The 26020-nt window shown below is 33.1% G+C and overlaps 1 protein-coding gene across 1 annotated transcript; it reads left to right on the top strand.

Moving 5' to 3' along the window:
* Window positions 1-204: 204 nt before the first annotated feature.
* Window positions 205-14488, top strand: LOC145582414 (histone-lysine N-methyltransferase, H3 lysine-9 specific SUVH6-like). The gene is made up of 3 exons (XM_081639410.1): window positions 205-381; window positions 900-4095; window positions 13752-14488. Exon 2 carries the CDS (start codon window positions 985-987, stop codon window positions 4066-4068), a length of 3084 nt encoding a protein of 1027 aa, XP_081495536.1. The 5' UTR covers window positions 205-381; window positions 900-984; the 3' UTR covers window positions 4069-4095; window positions 13752-14488.
* Window positions 14489-26020: the final 11532 nt, after the last annotated feature.

The following is a 26020-nucleotide window of genomic DNA, read 5'->3' as shown; positions in this document are numbered from 1 at the left end:
CAATTTTCATCAACTGTACTGAGATAAACTTGTATTTTCGTTATATTTTACCTAAAAATGCTCAACATTTTCCCTCATTGAAACTGTACCAGAGCGCAAATTACCAAAATGCCCTTGAAAATACATTTGCTGATTTGCTCGTCTATATCGAGTATATATGTACAATGTACTCCCCTATGTAAATGTATCACAATTCACAATTAGGCCCCAAACTTTTCTAAGCACCATTTCAAAGCAATTTAGCATAAAACAAAGGTGGTTATTTAAGTACAGTGTGGTTGTCGACTTGTCGTAAGCATCATCTCTCCTCCATGCTCGGCATCGCCGGCGGCTGACGCTTTTCTCTCTCTTCAACCGTCCTTTCTTTCCGCATTTCTCAAGGTTAGTTTTTTGATAATCTTCAATTTATTATTGTCTCAATTTATTATTTTCTGGAATTCTTCATTTTTTTATTTTATTTTATTTTATTTATTATTGTCTGGAATTCTTCATTTTCTTGAATATGGATTTCTTTCGGAGATTATTGGTTTGATTAGTGAAAATATTGTGGGTTGATTTGGATGACATTGATGATTTGATGAATTTTGTTGTATAACAGTTTTAATTTTCTTTGATTGTTGTTGTGGATTTAGAAAAGTAACTGCCAATTAAGGGTTTTGTGTTGCCTCGCTTAATGTTAGATGGATTAAGCGTAATGATTTTGAAATTCAGCTTTTTCGTATGAAATTGCCTGAATTTTGATTAGGGAAAGTGATTAATTGGTTAATTAATTTAGGATTTACTAGATGGCTGCGTCCATTACATATTAGGTTGAATTATTTGGGGTTTTTTTTTTCAGAATTTTGATTGGGACAAAAGTGAATTGATGTAGTATTAATTAGAATCCATTCTTGCTATAGGTCTATACTAAGGGGCCTCAAGCGGACCATAGCGGTTCTCTCGAACCAACCTTCCGTCCGGGTGTTAGAGAGCAATCATAGGGAAATGGGTTCAATAGTTGCTGATAAGAGGGCATTGGAAAACAGGGATTGTTCTTTGCTAGTCTCCCCACCAAGATATACACGGCGTAAAGTCTCTGCAATCCGTGATTTTCCTGATGGATGTGGGCCAAATGCTGCAGGAATTAGCCCACAATTGAAGGAAGTGGGAAGTAGTGGGAAAAAAGAGTGTGGTGCTTTAATAAATGTAGATTTTAGTAGGGAAAAGGGTAGCGATGTTTGTGGAGTGATGGAAAAATTACTACCAGAAGAAAAAGTTGAGTCACAAAGTCATGATGTTCCATCATGCTCAAATGGGAATGAACAAGAGAAATCTAATTTGAATAAATGTGATGAGGTAGAACAGGAAAATGAAGAGAATTTGAAGCTGCCAGAGGACAATCCTAAATCATTTGAAGTCTTGTCAAACATTGATGAGGATTCTAAGTCAGAAAAAGAAATTCGTGATACGTTAACTGAGTTTATTGAACGAATTGTAGAGTCGCCCAGTGCAAGAAAGGATACTGGCAATCTTGATCTTGCTGTTGATGACATAGCTTTGGATAAGGGAACTAGTGTACAACATTGTTCACTACCACATTATCCTGTCCCTCCAAATCTTGTTTGGAAGGAACCTAAATATCCTCCTCGAAGAAAAGTTTCTGCTGTTCGTGATTTCCCTGTCGGCTGTGGGCATATTGTGCCAAAGCTCTGTGATACTAAAGACCAACATATTGATCAAAGGGAGCCAGATTCCAAAATGGAGAAAGCTATTGTACTATATAATGCAAATCTAGTTGGAGTAGAGCATGAAGCTGACAATGTCGTCAAGGACAAGGAACAAGGTCTTGCTACTGTAAAAGGTGGGGATACACTTGAACATCATTGTGATTCTGATAGAACTCCTTTGTTCAGAAAATCTTATGAGACAAGGGGACAAGAGGAAATTTCTGAAGATAAAAATGGTGAGCAAATTGAAAAAGAGATTGAACTAACAGAATTTTATGGAAAATGTGAGAGAGATACAGTAAATTTACCTGATGGACTAGACAAAGAGATAATGGTTTATGTTAAGGATAAAAACAAGAAGAAAAAGTCAATTGGTGCTCCCTGTAAAGATGTAGGCGCAGGAAGTGGGTCGAAGCTGGTTATCATACAAGGTCTTATGGCTGCAGACCACTGCCCATGGAGGGTGGGGAAAGGAGCAGTTAAATCAACACCAACTGTGGCTAAGAGAAAAAAAGGGAAGTGTGACTTTTCTAGCCAGGGTACACGCAAGGGATCACCCAATAAAAACAAATTGGATAGCAAGGTCTTGGCAGAAAGAGGTATGATGGTGATACCTTATCACGAGGAGGGCATAGATGAGATTTCTAGGCCACTGGATGTCATAAATGATAGCGACTCTTCTGAGAATGATGAACTTGAAGATTATCAGCTGCTTCCAAGAGATGATGTAGATGTCTATCTTACCCCTCGTGTTTCTAGCTCTTCAAGTGAGAGAGGTATGCGTGCTAAGGTACGTGATACATTGCGCATATTCCAGGCTGTTCATAGAAAGTATTTGCAAGAAGAAGAAACAAAGTCGAAAGATCAAGAGAACGCCAGTAAGAGGGCTGATATACGTGCTGCAAGGACGCTCAAGGAGGCTGGAAAATATCTCAACACAGTGAAAGGAATAGGGCCTGTTCCTGGAGTAGAAGTAGGTGATATATTTAACTATCGCATAGAACTCGCTATAATTGGGCTTCACACACCCCTGCAAGGTGGTATAGATATAATCAAGGTCAATAAACAACCGATTGCGATCAGTATTGTGGCTTCTGGAGGTTATGCTAATGATGTGGATAATCCCGATGTACTGATTTATACTGGTCAGGGAGGAAACGCTACAGGTGGAGATAAGCAGCCTGAAGATCAGAAACTTGAACGAGGAAATTTAGGGCTGAAGAATTGCATAGATAAAAAGACTCTGGTTAGGGTTATTCGAGGGTTTAAAGAGACAAAGGCTGTGGAGAGTTCTGATGGAAGACCCAATAATGGAAGACCCAATAATGGAAGATCAAAAACAATTGCAACGTACACTTATGATGGGCTATACACTGTTGAAAAATACTGGCACGATCTTGGGTCCCATGGGAAGTTGGTCTTCAAATTCGAGCTGAGAAGGGTTCCAGGTCAGCCAGAGCTTGCTTGGAAGGAAATGAAACAGTCCAAGAAATTTAAAGCACGTGAGGGTCGTTGTATAGCTGATATTTCTGATGGAAAAGAGGATGTCCCAATAGGTGCAGTCAATACCATTGATGATGAGAAACCGCCACCATTTACATATATTACGAGCATGATGTACCCTGATTGGTGCCAGCCTATACCCCCTAAGGGCTGTGATTGTAAGAATGGATGTTCAGATTCAGAGCATTGTGCTTGTGCCTTTAAGAATGGAGGGGACATACCATACAATTACAGTGGAGCTATTGTTCAAGCCAAGTCCCTTGTATATGAATGTGGGCCGTTGTGCAAGTGCCCTCCATCTTGTCACAATAGAGTCAGCCAACATGGTATCAAACTTCCTCTTGAGATCTTCAAGACTGACTCTAGGGGGTGGGGTGTAAGATGTCTATCTGCAATTCCATCAGGTAGCTTCATATGTGAATATATAGGGGAATTGCTGGATGACAAGGAAGCTGACCAAAGAACTAGCAATGATGAATATCTATTTGATATTGGGCAAAACTATAATGATTCTACTCTTTGGGAGGGACTTTCAGATATCTTGCCCGATAAGCCATCAAGTAGTGTTGATGTGATAGAAAATGTCGGTTTTACCATTGATGCGGTGAGTTATGGGAACGTTGGGAGGTTTATCAATCATAGTTGTACTCCTAACCTATATGCACAGAATGTCCTTTACGACCACGAGGACAAGCGAATTCCCCACATAATGCTGTTTGCAGCAGAAAACATTCCTCCTCTACAAGAGCTTGCTTATCATTACAATTATATTATAGATCAGGTTTTGGACTCCAAGGGAAATATTAAGAAAAAGAGTTGCTATTGTGGCTCAATGGAGTGCAGTGGTCGGATGTATTGATGAACTCCTTCAACTTGCCTCGACACTGTAAGTATTCTTACAATTTTGAATTAATGCTTATTAAGTTGATCTTTTATATATAAGATGATTACCTGTGCTATGTTACTAGGGCTCGGGGTATAGGACTCGTATCCAAGTGTCGGACTCAGAAAGTCTGAAATTTTAAGACATGAGACTTAATCCTCCAGAACAAATAGAAGAAATTATTAAGAAATAAAGTTTTTCCCTAAAAAATATATTTAATGAAATGAAATGGAAAAACAAAGAAAGATAAGAAAATCTATCACATAAAAATTGAAGACAATATATAAAGATAAAGTGTAATGATAAATTACAGGTGTGAAAGATGAACAATTGAATTTAAGTATGGAAAAAAAAAATTATTATAGCATTACTGTTGTAGTTAGAGATGGTAAATATGTTGTTTTGTTCTCGTGCTCGTGCTTGAAATAAAAAAAAAAAATCAGAGAACAAATCTTGATTCGAACGTAGTAATCCTTGGCCCTAACCCACTTTTTTCATGTTCAGTTCATGTCGTGTTATTATGCTGTATTAAAAATTGTTTTGCCTTGTTTAAAAGAAAAGTCATCAATTCAATAACATATAGGTTATTTATTATTCTCGTGGTATTGTACAATTAAATGTGTAGTGTTATGTCATGTTGTCTTTGACTCGTTTAACCCTTGACACTAGGGGTGTTCAAAACAATCCGACGACTTGGTTTATTTTAATCGGGTATTTTTCATTTTCAAAATTTCATAGGTTGGGTACCCAAAAACCCCTAAGGTGGTTTTTTTTTTTTTTTTTTTTTCCTTGTAAAATAATAATAATAATATTGCCAGCTTAGTTGTTAGTTTCTTTGGGCTTTTCATAATAGCCATCATAACACTAATATAGCATGAGAGAAAATCACAACCCAACCTCACCCACCACCAGTATCACCTCTACCGCCCCAATCTCTTCCCTCGACTGCCACACCACCTTCCCACCGCTGCAATACCACCACCATCATCTTTCTCTCTCTCCCACCCACATTGATTTCTTCACCATACCCTACCGTCTAGGGGTGAGCAAATCGGGTACCCGTTCAAAATTTTAGGAACCGGACCCAGAATTGGTTAACACCGGGTCCTAAAATTCGGAGCTGGAATTGGAATTTGTTCAACCGAGTCCTAAAATTTAGTAATTGGAATTGGAATTACCGGGTACCAGTTCCGGGTACCCACTTATGTATTTGTAAATTTTAAAATATAATACAAATTATAATACTTGTTTTGGTCTATTTTCATTTTTAGCATTTAATACTTATATTTATGTATGCATTAAGCTATTCGTATTTATATTAGGTATTAATAATACCTTTTTATTTTACTAACTAGATACATTCAACATATTTTTATTATTTAAATTTTATTTAGTTTAGCATATATTGGGTAACCGGGTACCCAACCGGTTCCTGTTTCAAAAAGTTGAGAATTGGAACCACCCGGACCTGCCGGTTCCAATTCTGGGTTCTCGGAATTTTTGCTCACCCCTACTGCCGTCTCACCTTCATCATAGCCCTCTTGAAAATAGCTTTCTATTTCTTCCTGTGCAGCCACCCCACCACAGGGCGTCTCCCGGAAGAACTTCCGGTTAGGGAACGCCTCATCTTTCCAGATTTTCTTGTTTTCAGCTAAGGCACTGACTTCAGTGTTCTCTTTTTTGTTTGTTCATAGGCAATAGTGGATCCATTGAAAGAAGGTTAGTCTTCCTTCATAGGCAGGGTTCAAGCCCTTTAAGAACTTCATAGATCTAGGTGGGATAAGAGAATTGATAAAGGGAATAGAGTGGTAATAAAAATGACAAAAACACCCATTCCAGGCTATTCTGCTATCAATGAATCCAAACCGAAAGAAAAAAAAAGAAGTTTTTATAGATCGAGACTTTTAGCTTGATTCCTTTCTCATTGCTCTAAACGCCAAAGCCCCAAAAGGGGCCCGGATAACTTCGAATCATCCTCTACTATCCAGTCTTTTCAAATTTCTTTGTTTTTTAGCGAATGTATAAAGTTTATCTTCAACCTCCGTGGTTTTGGAGGATGAGTCATAATAATGAAGCTTTTCTTATGAAGCTCGGGTGGGGAATATTTACTCTTATGGTCAGTAGATAAGGTGTCTTGGAGAGATTTCCATTTCCAAGGCGCCCACCCCACCCGTATATGTCTTTGTGAAGAACTAAAGACGGATGCAACTTTGAAACCTTTGTTATGGTGAACATATTACAACAAGGTTGGCAGAGTTCTTTATTGAAATAGGTTTATTTGTCCGCAATTAAGATGATAGGTTTTTAGCTAAAAAAATAAATTTTAAGAAAATCAGATTAAATCGAGTACCTTATGACCCGACTCAATAAGGCTAGAAACGGGTACCTTGTTTTACCGGGTCGGGTCATGGGTTAGTTTACTTACCACCATAGGTCAGTTGGGTACCGGTATTCAAACTACCCTACTTTACACTGTTTAGTTTTTTTCATGTTTGGTTTGTGTCGTTGTCTAGTTAGTTGTACATAGTATATAAGTCTATCATGATGCTTAAGGCTTATTTCTTTATGATTGTGACATTGGGTTGTTCTCCGAATTTGGTATGTACTCCATACTTCACTAAATGGTCGTGTCGAAGCAAACAATCTCTATGGAACCTCTATGTATCCTCGTGTTAATTATAATATCAAATCAATAAGTTTAAAACCCCCTCTACTCAATCAATAGAAAAAGGAGCATTTTAGTAGTTTGAAGAAAATAAATGTGTGAATGTCACTAAGTCAGTACGTCACCTAAAGGATTGAAGACAACTTTTCAAATCATAGCTTTTATAACATGTTTTAATCAATCAATCAAAGCCCTAATCTCATAAGTGAGGTTGGTTACATGAACCAAAAGTGATTATTCTATGTTATAACATGTTTCAAGAAAGTAATTATGAAAACTTGTATTAATTATGTTTATTACTCCCTTCATTCAATCCTTTTATTAGAAGTATTCCATTTTGGTGTAATTAAAATTAAGAGTCTACTTCTATTTAAAGGTTGTACTTTATGATAATATTCCCCACTTTTTGATGAGTTATCATCCTTTTTATTTATTTATTTATTTATTTTTGTACGAATGATGACTTTTGCTTAATTTCAGTTTCCAACACTTTCTCTTTCCCCTCTTTAATAATTCCCAACCACTTTTATTTTATTTTATTTTTATTCTCTCTTTAATCCGACATACACATATGTACTCTTAATAATTAGTCTTAAGCAACATTTAATTTTCTTAATTTCAGTGAAAAAACCTAAATAGGCTTATAATAAAAGGACGAAGGGAGTTATTTTAGTGGTTGAGTTAATGTTAATAAGGAAATAGAGTATTCAATAAATGCTTTATTGACTTGGCTATATACTTCCTCCGTTAAATGTTATGTGTAACTTTGAAACATTTTATATCTCACAAATAATGCCCCAAAGTTGCATATAACATTTAATGGAGGTAGTAGTAATTTGGGGCTACTACAAGTGGAAGAAAATTGGGAGAAATGGAGTATTTTCTTATACCTTTTTTGCTTATGGACATTAAGTATGTTAATACAATATTTGTATATGAGGTAGGTTAGAGTTGTTTTTTTTTGCTTATGGAGTACAAAATAAGGAAACATCCAATTAGCCAATATAGTAAAAGAATAAAAATAAAAAACATCTTCATAGCCAATTTGGTATAATTAAAGATATTTTTTGCCAATTTGGTATATAAAAATTGATATTGAAATTTGGGAATTGGAAAAGCAAATAGTAACATTATGATTTTATTTGAAGAAAGATATAGGTAAATTAAGACAATTTGGCCTATTTTAGTTCTTCTTTCGTTTTCCTTTAAATGCAAAACTTTGACTTTTACACTATTCAAATACTCCACTTTGACTAGTTTTGATGATTAGTCTAAGGAAAAATATAATCATGTGGGATCTTGTTAGATTCGTTTAGTTTTATACTTTGTTACTCCCACCGCTTCAAAATGATCTTCTCAAATTTCTATTTTGTGTGTTTTAAGATGATCTTTCCACTTTCTATTTTGGTTATTCACTTATCCGCATTAATTTCCCATATTACCCTCATTTTAATGGTCCAAATTCAAACCAATGTGCTCTATTCTAAAATAATAAGTTTTTCAATGTAGTTTATTCCAAAATAAGGATGGTCATATTGTACTTGAATGGTCCAAATGTACTTTATTAAGTTTATATAATTTTTACATATTAATAATAATATATATATTAATGATTTAAATAATGTGCTAACACGTGTAATGAAAAGTGTTGCATATAAAAGAAAATATAGTATTTTATTTATTTGTAACCAAATGGTAGGGGTTGAGTTTTGTTTCACTTTCTATTTTTCTTATAAAGTACTCCCTCCATTTTTAAATACTTGCTTCATTTCTCCATGCGCGGAGTTTTAAGAGAAATTGAAGAAAGTAATAAAATATAGAGGTAGTGGGGTAGGTAGAAGAATAAAAAATTGTAAAAAACAAAAGTAGTAGAGAGAATTGGAGGAGAGAAAATATGAAATTAATAAAATATGATTCATGGTGGATCCACTAGGTGAGAACAATTAATTAAATATTGTAAACGTTTTTCAAATAAGGAAATGGAGCAAGTATTTAAAAATGGTCGAAAAAGGAAAGTGGAGTAAGTATTTAAAAACGGAGGGAGTATTATTATATCAATCAATGAAAGCTATAATCTCATAATTGGGGTCGGTTACATGAATCAAATGTGAGTATTCAATATAGTCATCCACAATTATCTTCCTCAATTCCTCCTCCATCCCTTACAATCAAATACCTCATTTTCATTCAAAATCATATGTTTTATATCCTTCCTAACTCTTTACAACCAAGTCATTTTTGGGCTCCCTCTATTTCGTTTAACCTGTACATGATCCAACTCTTCAACGTTTTGTATCGGTGCACCATTAGGTCTATTAAAATATGTTTTATTTAACTCTTATTACATGGCCTGAAAAAAAAAAAAGCTACTATTACATGCTTCCTCTCACATGACCATCAATATCTTTATCTCTTATTGAGTAAAAGTTATAATAAAAAGCTAATATGATAGGATTTTTTTATACGCTCTAAACAAGATCCCATATGTTTTTTTTTTTTTTTTTTTTTTTTTTCCTTAAGTAAATCACTCAAAATGATCAAAGGTGAGTGTGTGAATACTGAATAGTACAAAAATCATACTAGATAAAGTTAAAAAGAACATCGGAAGTACTTGCTCCGTTTTTTTTAGTTGCATTATTTTTGTAATTGCGGACTCTTATGCAATTTTTGGAGTAGTGAGAGATAGATAAAATAAAGAGAGCTTATGTAAAAGGCGAGGGAGAGAGAATTATTAACTAAAAGGGAAAATGATACATTTAAATTGAAACTTCCTTTTATACAAAGTGGTGCATCTAATAAAAAACGAAGTATTATTTTAGAATGTAAATCGGAAGAAACATACCTTGTTCAGATTTCCATTAATTGAGCTAATTTCTTGTTGAAGCTTCAGAAGAGGAAGAACATAAAGTAAACCATTCCTCTTTTGGTGTAATTTTTCTGTTAACAATGGTTTGAATATGCGATAATAGTCGCAATCACATTAAAGGTCATGTTATCTTGGTGTCACAGATAAAATTTGATTAATTGTTTGAATAACTAGGTTTTGGAGCGCTAGTGTTAAATTTCGGCCACTTCCATAAGTTTTTGGCTTACCTTGCCCTAAACCCGACCTACTTTACAAATCAATATAATACAGAAAATATCGGTGATACAACTCATTGGATACGATATGTCACAATCAAGTGACTTTAGTTTTCCTTTTTTATGCAATGTATGACTTGGCCATTATTTTTCCATTCTTAAATACTTGCAACTCTTTCTCTTTTGGCCTCTAAATACAACAACTGTCTCTTTTAGCCATTTCTAATTACTTGCAACATTTCCTATCTTAACATGAGACTACTTGCAACTCTTTCTCTTTTGGCCTCTAAATACAACAATTGTCTCTTTTAGCCATTTCTAATTACTTGCAACATTTCCTATCTTAACATGGGACCACTATTGTTTTAATGTTTCTTTCTCTTTAACCCCACAACACTAATTTTTTTCATTGTTTCTCTTCTGGTAGGTGAGTGCTTTTTTTTTTTTTTTTTTTTTTTTTTTTTTTGTTCTCTCCTTTACAAAATAATTAAAATATCCTATAAGTCCCACTTGCACATTAAAATATCTCTTGCCATGTACTACATGTTTTTAATGTTGTGTGCAAATGCAAGTGTTGCAAGCATTCAGAAATGGGGACGGGGGTTTTATATTTATCTTAACATAAAAATTACTCCCTCCATTTTTAAGGTGACACTTTGATTTTTTCACTATTCACGTATTAGCTTTGCCTTATTTTTGTACTTGTATATAATAGTTTAAAGATTATATTAGCTTTGGGTTATTGTGTGTGTGTGGGGTAAAGATGACGTGGGAAATGCTTTTCATGAAATAAAACATATTTTAAATTGTCATCTCATCTTGTTATTAATGACTGAGTAACCTTGAAAAACTAAAGTTTTGGCTCTTTCATTGAGTCGTGACATAACATAAACAACCAAAATTTTTTTGATAAGAAAGGTGGGGAACTGGGGATTGAATATGTGTAATTTGACAAAATGCGTATCATGATTAAAACTTTAAAAGATCTTGAAGGTTGTTGATTAATAAGATAAGCTAGCTCATAAATTTCACCCCAAACCCCTAGAACTCTAGGGTCTATATACATAACCCGTGCAAAGATGTATATGCTTCCTCTTAACAACTCCATTTTGCTAAGGCGTATCACTAAATCTTAAATGATATAAAATCACATGTTTCAAATACAACTGTTTCTCCTTCACATAATGTCCTAGCATTATTAGACCTAACACACTAGACTTTGATCAATTTGTTTATGAACCATTATTTAAAATTCCAACCATAATTGTAACAACTTCACTTCTATTTCTCAACAATTGTAATCTTCTAAAATCATCCAATATTGTCAAAACTAATTACAACCAGTAGGAGTCTTTACAGGTTCAGGACCCTAAACATCCATATGAATCAGTTTAAAATGAGCTTTTGTTTTGATGCTACTAAGTGAAAAGAAGTATAGTTTGTTTGTTGTCGTAGGACAAATTGTGCTCTTTAGACATGACCTTATTTCACAAAAAGGAAAAATCTAAGATGCCACAATCTTGCATCTTCTACTGCGGCTAGACAAACTTTATTACATTCATTCCTTCAATCAAATACATAATTACTCATCTTTAGTGCAGTCACATTATCAAGACCAGCTTTTGAATAACCAAGAGGAATTGAACTTCCCTTTATGAGAATAAACAAAGCTTTTCTAGTGAGTAAAGTGCAGTTTACACCTCATATCTTATGAAGCACATTATTCAAAGTTATTCCGTCATTTATCCCAACTACTTGACTGAAATTTTACTCCCATCATGTATGGTAATGTTTTTCTTAGTATTAGCAACAAGTTTGATGTCTATAAATTGATGCACTATCTACTTCTCTAGTAACCATTTAGAATTTAGTGCAAGATAGGAGGGAAAATTTACCCACCATCATTTTATTGTTTGGTTAGGCTTTTTACCAATGGAACTTCATACCAGCAAGGTTTTAACTCTACCCCGCACCCCCCCCCCCCCCACCCCCGGGAATCCCATTCCCCCTAAGATTCACAAACCGTTTCATTAATGAAATGTAGATACCATTCCAACTATAACAAACCAAACAACTTTAAACTATCATGGGATGTAGAATTTATACCTCGTGTATGAGATTTCATACCAATCTATTCTAGATTTACGAACCAAAAAATCCTAGATTGTACTGCACCATATAAATTCATTTGCAATGGTATGGTGTTACTAGTATCTACTTCATTGTAGGACATAGCAGCTACTCTATTGTCCATGAAACCTTTGAAACCTGGATCTCCATGTATCTTAAAGCATTGAAACTTCAGAATGTGTGTGGTATAGTTGGAGCCTGGTCTATTAAACCTTTTGAGCCAACCTACTTGCTTGAGAGCACTATTATTATAGTCTATTTGGCCAAGCTTCTGAATACCAATTTCTGTTTCTTAGAATTATGTTTCTGATCAGTAGTTCTCCGTATTCATTAATTTTCCTTTATCTTATAAATTTTTCCCCAATTTCCTTTTTCTTTTCATTGAATTGGCTTTTATCTTCTACGGAGTATTTTCTTCATCACTCTCTTTACTTGGAATCATATGAACAAATAACAATGGCTACCATATTTTATTATACCGACTACCTACAACTCAATTTGCCCTAATGTTTTAAAGTATGGATTTGGCAACAATTTAACTTTTCATTTTCCCACGTATTTTCCCTCTCATATAATCAACCTAGTTGGTTGATTGTTGAAATTAAATGGCAAAAACAACACAACCTTTTTTAAAAAAAAGAAAAAAAAGGAAAAAAAAAAAAAAAGCCACAACACCACTGTCATCTTTCTCATAATAGGAAAAATAAAACACATCTCAAAATGCATTTGCAGTGTGAAAATAAGGAGAGTTTATAAACAATTTTTCAGTACTACAATTTTTAAATTTTTTTTAAATGATAATTTGTTGATGGAGGATGTGGGGCTGAATGGACGGGGAATTAGGAAAGCAGGAAGACTCATAGACTTAGAAGAGAGTATCAGCTATAGCTTTGAGAGAAAAGGGGAGGAGTGTGTTATTATAATTTTTTTTTTAGATGGGACATGTGGGTATTTTCTAATAATTGAAGGGTATGATGGTCTGATAAAAGTTTTCATTAAATGAGTATTTTGGCTCCCTGAGAATCAGTTCCTAGAAGCTCCAAGCTGCTCCTTCTTTACCCTCCAGAATTTATTTTTGGTCATTTGGCCTTCTAAATCTGATCCACTTTCTCATTGAGTGTTTCTATTTCTGTAAGACCCCTTGTTTGGCCAAATTACAGTTTCTCATGCTCAGAAATAGCTTGGCCAAACACTACTGGATTGTGTCTTAGCTAGCTGAATGTTCATTGTATCTTCTTTTGTATGTAACAAAAGCCATTGACTCCATCTGATTCAATGCTTGAGAAATTTTTTTGTCTCCCCTTTTGAACAAATAGCGCGTAGACCTCTGTTACTACAAGAAAATTCTGCTTCCTGATACCATCTTTTTTTATTTTCCCAATCTCTGATGGATTTTCCTAGTAAGATTGCAAGTGCAGTTATTGCACGTACAATAAGAAAGTGGATGTGCCTCTTCTATTGCATCCCAAATTGACTTGATAGCTGTGAAAATTTTTGGTTAGCAAAGTGCCATTTTATGGGATTCCTCATTCCTAACCCAATAGCAAATTCTGGCGAGACTCAAATTGCTCATTTTACCTGTTATATATCCCTTACTCTTGCATTACCTGTCATAGGGCTGTTGCCCCTGTTACAGCTTTGTTATGTTTATATGGTGTACAGAAATTTGGGAACTTCCCCATCCTCTTTTGCACTTACTGTCTCGTTTTGATTTCTGATGCATTTCTCTAATGGTTTTATCAGCTTTACATGCTTAATTATGATTTTTTTTCTTCCTTTGCAGGTAAAAACTGAACATATAGACTCCTATCGTCGATGTTGGATCCCTTTTAGGCTGCAATTTTCAGTCATAGCTGTGTTGTCATAGGTTTTGTGTTTTTCTTTTACAGCAGCAAGAACACAGAATTACTCTTGTTTTACTTGTTGCTGAAAGAAACAGAATTTAGCTTCTTCCTAGGGCTGTTAACTGGTTTTAGATTCAATTTACGCTGTTCTCTGTGTACTGCTGTAGTTTTTCACTACACTTGCAATTTTGTAAATTTACTGATACAAGATCAGCTTTAGGAGAAACACACTCACACAATTCCTGGTGCGGTATGGCTAAGTGGCTAACATCAGTCAAGCTAAAATTAAAGGCATATGCAACTGAAGATGTCAATTAGTAATTTTACAAGTTCGGAACCAAGTCCAAACAACAAATCAGATAGCTCAGTGTGAGGCAGAATGTACGTGAGCAAGGCAGAAGCATAAGCGACACTTCATGTAATCCAAGACTATGCTGGAAAAGCCACAACATAACATTGAAAGACTGGAAATGAGGACAAACTCAGCAGTGCTTCTGTAGGGAATATACTGAGCAAATGTGTCAAAATAGTCTTGAATACAAATTTCTTTAAGCATGCATATTTTGTTTGACAATGTGTGTTTTCATACATCAATATTTTCATTATACAATTTTTTATTGGAAAAATATATAAAATTTGTACTTTGGAAAATTAGGAGATTAAATTAGTTAAAATAAAATTAGTAGATGAGTAATATATATTATAGATATTGAAGGTAAAAGTTATGCCTAACATCAATGGGTGTTAATATATAAGGATAGGAAGTATTCTACATTATTTTTTTTTGGTGTTATTATATTTCTTCAAGTAATTCATAATTTTCATTTTCATCTGAAGTAAAAAAAGCATACTTACTAAGTAAATTGTATTCATTTATGTATTCTTTTGTTAATTTTTCGTATTCATTTATTTATTCTTTTGTTAATTTTTCATGCATGCATCTATTACAGGAATTATTATGATAAGACTCGTGAATTATTAAAATTATTACAATAGCAATCTGTGTCAGCATTTGTTATCATTGGCAATTAAAAAAAATAGGCTAACTGTTGCAGAGTTGATTGAATGGAGCTCAAATGAACCAAATAATATAAAATAGCAAAATTGAATACAAATCATTGATTATAGAGTAAATAATAATAGGAAATTCAACTGCTTATTAGTTCTCCAAAACTAAATAGATAGAAACTAACATTCATTAAATATATGAATACTAATACGTAGTATATAAAAACTCCATGATAACCTAATCTAGAAAATCAAAACATACATTATTATTCCTTCTAACATATTTCCTAGTAATATGCTAATAACCTAAAATAAATCATAATAACAAACTTCTTCCTAGACGACCAAGTGCTAAATCTTCTGTTTCACGGCAAATTGCCACCCTTGGCGGAGGTAGATGGAGGTTTCGGGGCAGGGGGTCCAGGGACAAATGGTTGAGGAAGCCCGGGAAATGAACTTGGTGGCGGGTCATTCTTCGGGTCAGGAGGGAAAAATGGATCATTAGGCGGGTTTGGAACGTAAGGGATAACAGGTTTAAGGAGACCCTTTATCACTCCGGGGACAAACGGATTATCATAAAATCCAAAGGCATCTTGTGGTTTGACATCATTGTTATTGTTTTCTAATGGTCTTGCATTAGAAAATCCTAGTATGCATGAAGCAATAATAAGAAAAACACAAAGAGTTTTCATCCTTTTTATTCTCTTAATTAAAATGTAAAAGGTTTTTGATGAGATGATATTAAAAATGAATGCATTTTCATGCTATTTATAATAGTGTGGTACGTGAATTGATGACTACGTATATTAATTTGATAAGATTGTATATAATAATAAGAATATAAGATGTAGAGGTTATATGATTAATTAAAGGTATAAAAGTGTTAGTTATCTTATTGACATATCATATAAATGAAAAATTAAATCGATGGAGTAGTCAATAAAATTATTGTAATCTTTTACTAAATGAATAGGATAATTATATCAGCACATTAAAAATTAATAATAAAAATAAGGGTTTGTTCTCTTCCGCTTAATTTTAGTTCAGTTCAACTCCAATCAATTCGGTTTCTAATTTCCTTCTCTCATAAATAATTCAGTTCAGCTCAATTCAATTCAGCTCCAATCAATTTAGGTCAGTTCAGCTCACTACATCAGAATAGGCCTTAAGTTACAAATGTACGGGTTGGTAATCATTTTGAAATGATACATATAAATAAAAAGAATTAGAATTGTAAATTATAAACAAAATTGAAATAAACAAATGATAACCATAATATAATGATTAATCCACAGAATTGTAAATTATAAACAAAACTGAAATAAACAAATAATAATCATAATATAATGATTAATCCACAGAATTGCAAGGTGAATCATAATCATAGGATTGATTTTAGAGGGTACTCAATTATCTTCAATGATGATAAACTCAAATAAAAACATTTGATAGATGATATACAAATTTTTAGATGGTTAGACTCGTGTGTAGCTAGACATACAGTGTAACAAGACACACGACAATGTGGTCATATTAGTTTATAAGATTTATCTTATTTATTTGTATAAGTATAAAAAATTTAAGTAACCTCATTTGTTCAACTCCATTTGTTAATAATAATGAGAGTAACCCGATTTTCTTATTAAAGTAACCCACATAAAGGCCGAGTATAACTCCATTTGCTCATCATTATAACTAACCACATATAAGATTAATAGGAATATATTTCAGAAATTTATTTTTTCTTTAAAAAGGTTATTGTGACGTTAATTTGATTTTGTTGCCCTTTGTGGCTGGTATATTGGTCAAATTAGTTTGGCCAATGCCGGCAATGAGTACATGATTTAATGGTAGTACATACGTTCATAGGTTCTTCCATGAGTAGTACCAAACTACCAAATAATGAATTGTTTTATAGATTAACTTTGTTAAATTTCAAATTAAAAGAAAAATGTACATTATTCCAAATTTACATGTTACATTGTTACTCCTATAACGCACTATGATAATATACATACACTGGACTTTACAAATCAAACAATAAAGAACAAAAAGATGGTAGACAACTAATTCTCCAATGCTACAAAAAAATCTCCTTACATCTCTAAACTCTCCTTAGCTTATGCATTATGCATAGCATGTGATATTGCGATTAATATGTACAATCAAAATGCGATGGCAAACGGGCAGGTTTTCAACATAATTTTTGCCAAATATAGTGTCACGTTCTTCAATAGTTACATTTTTTTTTTTTTTTGAATATTTTTTATAAAACAATACAAAGCTCTAAGAAAGTAATTAGAATATTAATTACTTAAAATAAAAGATTTAATATAACTTTTCACAAAAAATATCTATCTATCTATCTATAACTATATACTAAAAGCGAAACCAAAGATGACACGTGTCATCTTTTGGTTAAAAAATTTCCCGCCAAAAGTGTTTTTTTTTTTTTTTTTTTTTTTATTTTCATTTTTTTTTTTGCTTTTTTGTTTTTTGTCAAAAAATCTTCTTAGAAAATCTATAACTATATACTAAAGGCGAAACCAAAGATGACACGTGTCATCTTTTGGTTAAAAATTTTCCCGCCAAAAGTGTTTTTTTTTTTGCTTTTTTGTTTTTTGTCAAAAAATCTTCTTAGAATATTTACAATACGTAATACAAAGGATAATATTTTCATTCCTTTCTTACAAAAATAAAATACTTTTTCCTTCCAAAATAATCATTATGTTTCTTTCTTATATATTATACTCAAATATTAATTATTTCATTATTTGATAAGTTAAGTATCTTTAATTATTTTATATATGTATAATTTTGATTTCCTATCTTTATCTAATAATTACATACTACATAGATTAAGGGCTTGTTCACATTTCCTGAACTGAGCTGAACTAATTGGAGCTGAACTAAACTGAACTGAACTGATTGGAGCTGAACTGAATAGAGCTGAAATGAATATTTTATGAGAGAAGGAAATTAGGAGCTGAACTGAACTGAACTGATTGGAGCTGAACTGAACTAAAATTAAGCTAAAGTGAACATGCTCAAATTATTATTACTGTAAATCATATTTTAAACATATTATCATAAATTTTTAAGTATTTAAAATTGGAATTATATGGGTTAAAAGTTATATTTTTTATATAATATTTTTGTATCAACACACCACGGCTTTTATGTTACACCACATGCCCAAATTATTACTACTGTAAATCCTATTGTGATATTATCTACGCGATAATATGACCTTTTTTAAATTATATATTCAAATTTTAAAAGTGGTCAATTTTATATGAAAAAAAAAAAACTGTATATAAAGATAATGTACACGAAAGGCTAGCTATATACATATTTATAAAATTATTATTTGTTTGTCAAAAAGAAAAATAGTACGGAGCATCACTTTATTGTGAATTTTAAAACACTCATAGTCAAAGGAGTATTTTTACGAAACTCATTTTGTTAATAAACTCTTTATACTTCGTTTGATTTTTCGTGTTTTATTTTAGTAAATATTAGAAATAATAAGAAGATAAATTTATCGTAGTTAAATTTTTCATGTGATTTATATTACTTTTTGACAATTTTATTTTTGATATTAAATACGAATTATTATGTTACAAGCACTAACGATAAATATAATTATAGTGTTACACCAATAAGAATTTGAAAATTACCGTGCATGGCACGGGAATTAACCTAGTTATCAATTACGGAGCATAAATTTAAGGAAAAAAAAATCGAATTCTTAACATGCGACATATGAGTGTAGTGTACTACGTTTATTACAACACCAATTTAGTTACTAAAAAAATTATAATAGAAATCTATGTACGAGTTAAATACATACGGAGCAGTACATAGTTTTAAGAAATTCATTTGGTTAATAAGAGACAATAAATATATATATATATATATATATATATATATATATATATATATATATATATATATATATATATATATATATATATATATATATATATATATATATATATATTACCAATTTGTTGGTGAAATATACAAAAATACATAGATACTGTCAAATACGTATATTAAAAATACCTATGTAGCTAACATGTTTTTTCATAATAAATTCATTATAGTATTTTGGACAAATTTATGTTTATTTTTTTTTAAAACAAATGTAGTTTTTATTTTATTTTATTTTATTTTTTTTGTTTTGAAAGAAAAACCCTCTCGGGATACTAATTAGATAAAGGTAAAATTGGTAAAAACCACCTTTTATGTCCAACTTTTTTGAAGAAACAACCATTTTTAATGTTTTTTTTTAATTAAACCACCTTTTAAGTACCTAAATTTTTAATTGCACAATCCCTATTTCAAATTATGACGAAAAAATTAACTAAGACGTCAAAGGGGCCCACAACTTGTGACTTTCGCTCCTAAATCATGTATTTTTTCACCTCCAAAAACATTTGACCCCCCCCTTTATATAAATGCATGACTAAATTAAATAAAACTCTAAAAAACCAAACCTAATTTTGCTACAAAAATTAAATTGTAGTATTTGTTTATTCTCAAAACCTAAATTGAGGTAATTGAAGTGGATGGTTGAGATGGAAGGGAAAGATTTGCTATGGTTGATGATTTGGAAGTGGATGGTTGAGATGCAATATGTTAGATTTGAAATAGGGGTGGTGCAATAAAAAATTTAGGTACTTAAAAGGTGGTTTAGTTAAAAAAAAAACTTAAAAGGTGGTTCTTTCAAAAAAGTCGGACAAAAAAAGGTAATTTATACCAATTTTACCTTAGATAAATTAGATAAAACTAGTTCAACAATACAATCAGGGATCACATTATCCCAAACATGATAGCTAATCACCCGTAGTGAGCTAAGGTGTAAGCAACTTTATTACCCCCTTTACACATCCCAACCATTTGGACTTGTTCTCTTCAACTTATTTCAGATACTTATTACTTATTTTTTAATAGATCAGATCAGAACTTTTGATTATCATTTACAAATCCTTTGCACTCTCCTCTTCTATTTCTGAGCATATCTTCCACGCATAACTCACAATCTAATCAGGGTCTTTGAGCTCATTTTCCATCACTACTGAATTTCTAGCACTCCAAATGGCCCAGTAAAGAGTGACGACTGCAGCAACCCCTCTTTCCTCAAGCTCAAGAAAGCAACATTCCCACCAATCCACCACACTTCTCGTATCAGACTCAGCAACAAAACCAATTGGACTTCTCCTCCAGATTTCTCGAGCACGACGACAATCTCTCAAAGCGTGGATTGTGGTCTCATGTTCCCGATTACATACGCTACACTCTTCGTCATAGTCTTTGATGCGAACTGCAATACCACAACGAGTTAGGAGAGCATTATAACAAGATTGACACGTGTCATAGTATTAATTAAGAATAATTATTTAATAATGACCTAGTATTCATAGTTTTGATACTAAAACAAATATCAAGATTAACTCGTGTCATTTCCTAATACTATTTTTTTCCCTCCTAAACACTCCCACTTTTTTTTTTCCCTTTTGTTTTACGTCTATGTCACTTATTATAATATATGCACAAAATATTTTCCAAATCATATCATTGTGGTAATTTGATTCACATACTTTTCATATCTATAATAAAAATATTTTCCATATATATTACTTACCTTTTTTTTATTTTTTAGTTAACACGTATTCTTTTTTATTAGGAAATTTATTTTTAGTTTTGACACTTTTTTTTTTTTTGGTAAGTTTTATACCTTGTATTTACTTATGTATGCCACTTGCTTTATTATTCTCTCTCCTCTTCTTAACATGAGAGATTGTTATATACACTTGGGTGCACTGTACACCCATGGGTAATTTGTTCTCATTTGATGATTGTTTTATATTTAATCATTAAATGAACCTTGAGTTAGTTGGGTGTATAGTGCACCCGGTTGTATATAACAAATTCTACCTTAACATGTGTGCCTAAATTGAATGCGTCAACTTAATAGAAACAGAGGAAATACTTTATATCTTATAAATATTACTTTGTACTTTGTATATCATATTTTTAAATAGCATAATACATCACATTTTATTCTTCAAATCTATTAACAATTACTTAAATAGGTTATGCTTAGGTCACTTTGGACACATTTTAAGTTATCATTAATAAATTTTCCGCTAAAACAATATAGGAAAAATTGTCAAGAATAATATGACCTTTCACCGATTTTTCAAAAATTAAAACGACCTTTTGGTTATTTTGGAATAAAATAACTTTTGATATGCATCTGCTCAAAATAGAACGTGACAGATTGGTGATCTATTTAGCGGGTTAATTGTGACACATTTCACAATGTAATTGGCTGTTTTTTTACAATATTATTATTTTAAAAATTGATTTAAATAAAAATAAATAAAATTAAACCCCCCTTAAACCAGGCTCTTTTTGTTAACAGCCAAAGCACAACCACCACCAACACTCCTTTTACCGCCGGAGCCATCCCACCCCTATAGTAACCCCTTTTCTCCAACCACGACCACCGTTCTCTCTCCTCTTCCCCAATCTCATCGTACATCCACCTCCGAGACCCCCGCCTGCAACACCGCCCAACCACAACTACTATTTTCTCACTCTCCTCTGCCTTCCCCTCTTTCTTTGGTAAAGAAGAGGTCACGGCTAGCACTTAAATAGTTAGATTCATCTCATTCCTTTCCAAACTATTAACAATTGAGCCAACCAAAATACCATGAAACAGGTGAATTCAAGTGGAGAAGTTCCTAACCAAGGTAAAAACATTTGCCATGGAAGAGTGCTTGATTGAATGTGGCAATAACAGAAAAGGATGGTTGTGGTTGGGCGGTATTCGGACTTGGGTCTGACACGAGATGGTGGTGGCCGGCTAAGAAATGGGGCGATGTCATTCACATTGCACCACGTGTAACAATAAACCTATTAAACAAGTTACCGGTTCTTTTTTATTCTATTTATAGAAAAAGTTGCATTTCAAAAGTCGTTTTATTTCAAAATAATCAAAACATCGTTTTATTTTTGGAAGACCGGTGTTCCTACAAATTTTCTTTTTCTTTCTTTAAGACAGCATACAAATTTTCTAACAATGTATGATGTCAAAATTATGTCTTTTAATTTTTTTTTTTTATTTTTTTTATTATTCTACTTAGCTTATTTTTTTCAGAAGTACATTGTACAATTTTATTGGAAAAACATGCGTAATTAATGTAATATAATGTATTCTAATTTTAGATTTTTCTAACACCACTAATCAACTACTCCATATATTTATTTTGGGAAATTCTCTTTGATAACACTCAACTTTTTGTTAATTTCTTTGGTAAAAATCAAAATTTCTCATATATCATTGGTAACATTATATTTTTGTGTAAAATTACTTACAACATTAATAATTCATCTTTATTAAATTTTTATTTATGGTTAAGGTTTTTGGTTAATTTTTTTGATATTAAATTACTATTAAAATAATTTTTAAAAAAACCAAACCCTTCCCCAGCCACCACCCTACCCTGCCACCAGCTCACCCCCCTCTGTCCCTTGTCGGCACCCGGCCTCCACCACCCTTGGCCGGCGATGACCAACCTCCCGCGCCCTCATCTCATCCCTTTCCTGACCCCGCACCCCCTCCCATTTCCCCCACCCAATGCCCCACCCCGACACCGATCCCGACCCAACCACAAACCGCCCTAAAAAGAGGCCCCCTCCCTTACGACCCCTTTCTGTTCGTCGGTCCCGAAAACCCTAAACCCCGAAACTTCCAGGAAACCCAAACTCGTTTTCTGGGTTTGGTATTAAAACCCTAAATAGGGTTGGGTGTTCTAATGGTTTTGGGTGGGGTTCAAGGTTTCGGGGCCATAGCAAACAGGTGGGGAGTCGTCGGGGAGAGGGGTTACTTTTCGGGGTGGTTTGTGATGGAGTTAGGGTCGGGGGGGCATCGACCGGGGGTCGGGGAGACTGGGCTTTGGTTGGGCTGGTGGGGTAAGGATTTGGGTATTTTACAAAAATAATTTTTTATAATAATTTAATTTTTTAAAAAAAATAGAAAACTAACTATAATTAAGGTTTTTATTTTTATTTTTATTTTTTATATATTAAAATGTTAATTATCAATAGTAAACAATAACACAATGTTATTAATGATGATGAAATTTTTTTTATTGTTACCAAAGAGTAAAGGAGAAAGTTGAGTATTATTAAAGAGAATTTCCTAATTATTTTATATCAATTTTTAGTTTTAATAATTTTTCTTACACTATTTTATTTTTCTTATACACATTGCAATTGTTTATTCTATGTGCATGAGTCATTGTCTCATTTTTATATTATATCACAAATTAATTATGAAAAATAAAATTTGTCAGTGCATCGCACGGGCACTAATTTAACTAGTAGTGTGAATAAAAAGGGGTGGGAGTTTACTAAAAAGGTTTATTTGGATGATCAAAAAGTGAGATTGAATCTTAAGTGGTTTCAAAAGTTATTAGTTCGTGTTTATGATGATTACTTCATAAACTCGAGCATTACAACAAAAGGCAGCACATACATAAAGTTCCATTATTCTACTCGATGTATAAGATCCTAATCTTATAATATGTGCTTTGTCTGTTCGTAATCCCTACTTATGTTAGAAGTTGGTAGAAATTAGGCTCAACATCACATGCAATGCATAAGGAGAGTTAAAAGGCGATAAAATAAGGGATATTTTTGTAGTAGTGAAGCATTAGTTCCCTCTTTAATTTATTTATTTTGTTTTATTGAGAAGGTTTTGTGTGAGTCCGTTTTACGTGAGTCCGGTTTATAATGCATACTCCCATCTCCTACCCACTATCACTGCCCGACCCCTGCTAGCGGCCGACGACCTTCTCTCTCCCAACCCCCGATGCCGGCAACCCCCCCCCCCCCCCCTCGACCCAAAAACGCCCCAACAAACATAATTCTATAGTCGTCAATTGATGAAGCATAGCCACAACTCCACCACCACCGACCCAAAAGAGCCTAAACCCAGACCGGCCCTCCTCCACCCTCATCAACCTAGAAAAGCAGCAATCGAAAGTCATACAACATCTTTGAGGATGAGTTTGTTTCTGCTGAAGTTTGTTTCTTTACCTAAAGTGGGGGTGGGGGTGGGAAAATCTCCACATAAGATGTTCTAAAGAGGAAAATCAGTGTTCCCCTTCTTAGTTTTCTGCCCTCAAATGTTCTCCTCTTGGCATTTGAGATTTTCTTTACTTGGGGTATTTCGGGTTCAAGGTGACCAGATCAAAGATGTGTAGGTACTAGGTAGCATTGATAGAAAGGCTAAAGAATAAGTGCTTTAGTGAAAGAGAGGAACCAGAGTTTTATCAGGGAATAGCTTGTTCACAAAGTCAAGCTTTTTTTGGCACATCCGTATAACTGGACAAAATTTTCCATTTGGGAATCACATGGAGGAAAGAGAAAATGTGAGTTGTAGAGAAAGAGGAAAGAGATGGTAGGTTGTTGAGGAGAAAGAAAGAGAGGAAGGAAGAAGGGGTTTTAATACCTGACCATTATAATCTAATTTATGATATATTTAACCTATTTTATGATATTATATAACATATTTTCTGATATATTTAACCTACTTTCTAATACATATAACCTTATTCTGATATATATAACTTTTTTTTTCTGACAATTATAATATAGTATCTGATATTTATAATTTAATATCTGACCATTATAATCTAATTTCTGGCCATTACAATCTTATAACTGACTATTATTATCTAATTTCTAACCATTAAGATTTTTTTCCCTCAATTTTTTTTTCTCCTGTTTGTATGACCGGACTTACATGAGTCCGTTCTACACAAAAAATTTACTATTTTTTTTTTCTATATATATACTACATTTGATTTGTGAAGTTTTGTATGTATATTATTATGTACAATACATTGTAGGAGTAAGAGCATAGTCAATGAATGCCCAAGCTAAAGGTGGTCATCATATTTTTTAGGCAAAATTGGCCACAACACGCTGAAGTATGGCTTAGGTGCACTGAGCACCTTGAACTTTGAGTAGTAGCCAAAACACCACCAACTATGGTGCTAGGTGCAACGCGTGTCATAAATGAAAATTTTCGGCAACTTTTTTCGCTGGAAGGAGGTGAATATTCACTCTCTAGAACAGTTATGTAGTCTTCCATCCACTTAGCATGCATGGATTCACCTCCTTCGATGAAATAAGTGGACGAAAATTTTCATTTAAGGCACGTGTCGCACCTGACACCATAGTTGGTGGTGTTTTGACTACTACGCATAGTTTAGGGTGCTTTTTAGGGTGTTGCAGCTAATTTTGCCTATCTTTTATTATTTTCTCTCTCTTCCACCTCATTTATGCCCAACTCCCATGCCCATACACTCACTTTGGTTGCCCTCCAATTTTGTGGGCATTGATTCTCCTTTCCTTCCAATCCCACGTGAGCCCCCATCAATTAAAAATAAAAATAAAAAAAAAACAAAAAACAAAAACAAAACCACCTCTCTTTGTTGGACAAGTGGCGAAATACCATTAAATGCCCACACTCAACAAATGGTCATGGCCATAACCTGGTCATGAACCATTTCTCACTAAAAGTACAACTTTTTCATTTTTAAGCTTTATTCATTTTTCTCTCTCTTCATGCCCATCCAAAATGGGCAATTATTGGCTATACTCTAACATGTAAACTCAATTTTTTTTCGGTGTTGATCAATTGATACATACTAAGCACTGAACAGACGTACAACTCTAGAAGCTAGGACTAAAGCTCGTCCAGCATGAGCCGAGACTATAACTGAATTTTAAACATGTACGATATATAGATTGAAAAAAAGCAGTTCATAATTAATTTAATAACATAATTTCAACCCAAAAAAATAATTAAAAAGAATTAGGAGAAATGAGGGTTAGTTAGCCATAAACCCAACAGTGTGACCAGGACCATTACTAACATTACAAGCAACATGAATGAAGTAAGATTTAGATTTTGGTTGACTTAAATCAAGTATTTGTTAAGGAAATATTCCATTTTTCATTCAAGGATTCTCAAAAATCACAACCTTACCATTACCCGTAATGCTTTGCAAATCATGGTAAATATCGTTGTTTTTCCATCTTCCTTGGTATCTATACTTCATTTTCCAATCTTGATCCATCATTACTCGTACCTCTACAACTTCTCGCTTTAACC

Source organism: Chenopodium album, chromosome 15, assembly GCF_948465745.1.
Source record: "Chenopodium album chromosome 15, dcCheAlbu1.1, whole genome shotgun sequence".
NCBI lineage: Eukaryota > Viridiplantae > Streptophyta > Magnoliopsida > Caryophyllales > Amaranthaceae > Chenopodium > Chenopodium album.
This window is presented reverse-complemented; position numbering and strand designations above follow the sequence as displayed.

Excerpts from the sequence above, each read along its gene's own strand:
- LOC145582414 (XM_081639410.1), top strand. The coding sequence starts at position 985 with ATGGGTTCAATAGTTGCTGATAAGAGGGCATTGGAAAACAGGGATTGT.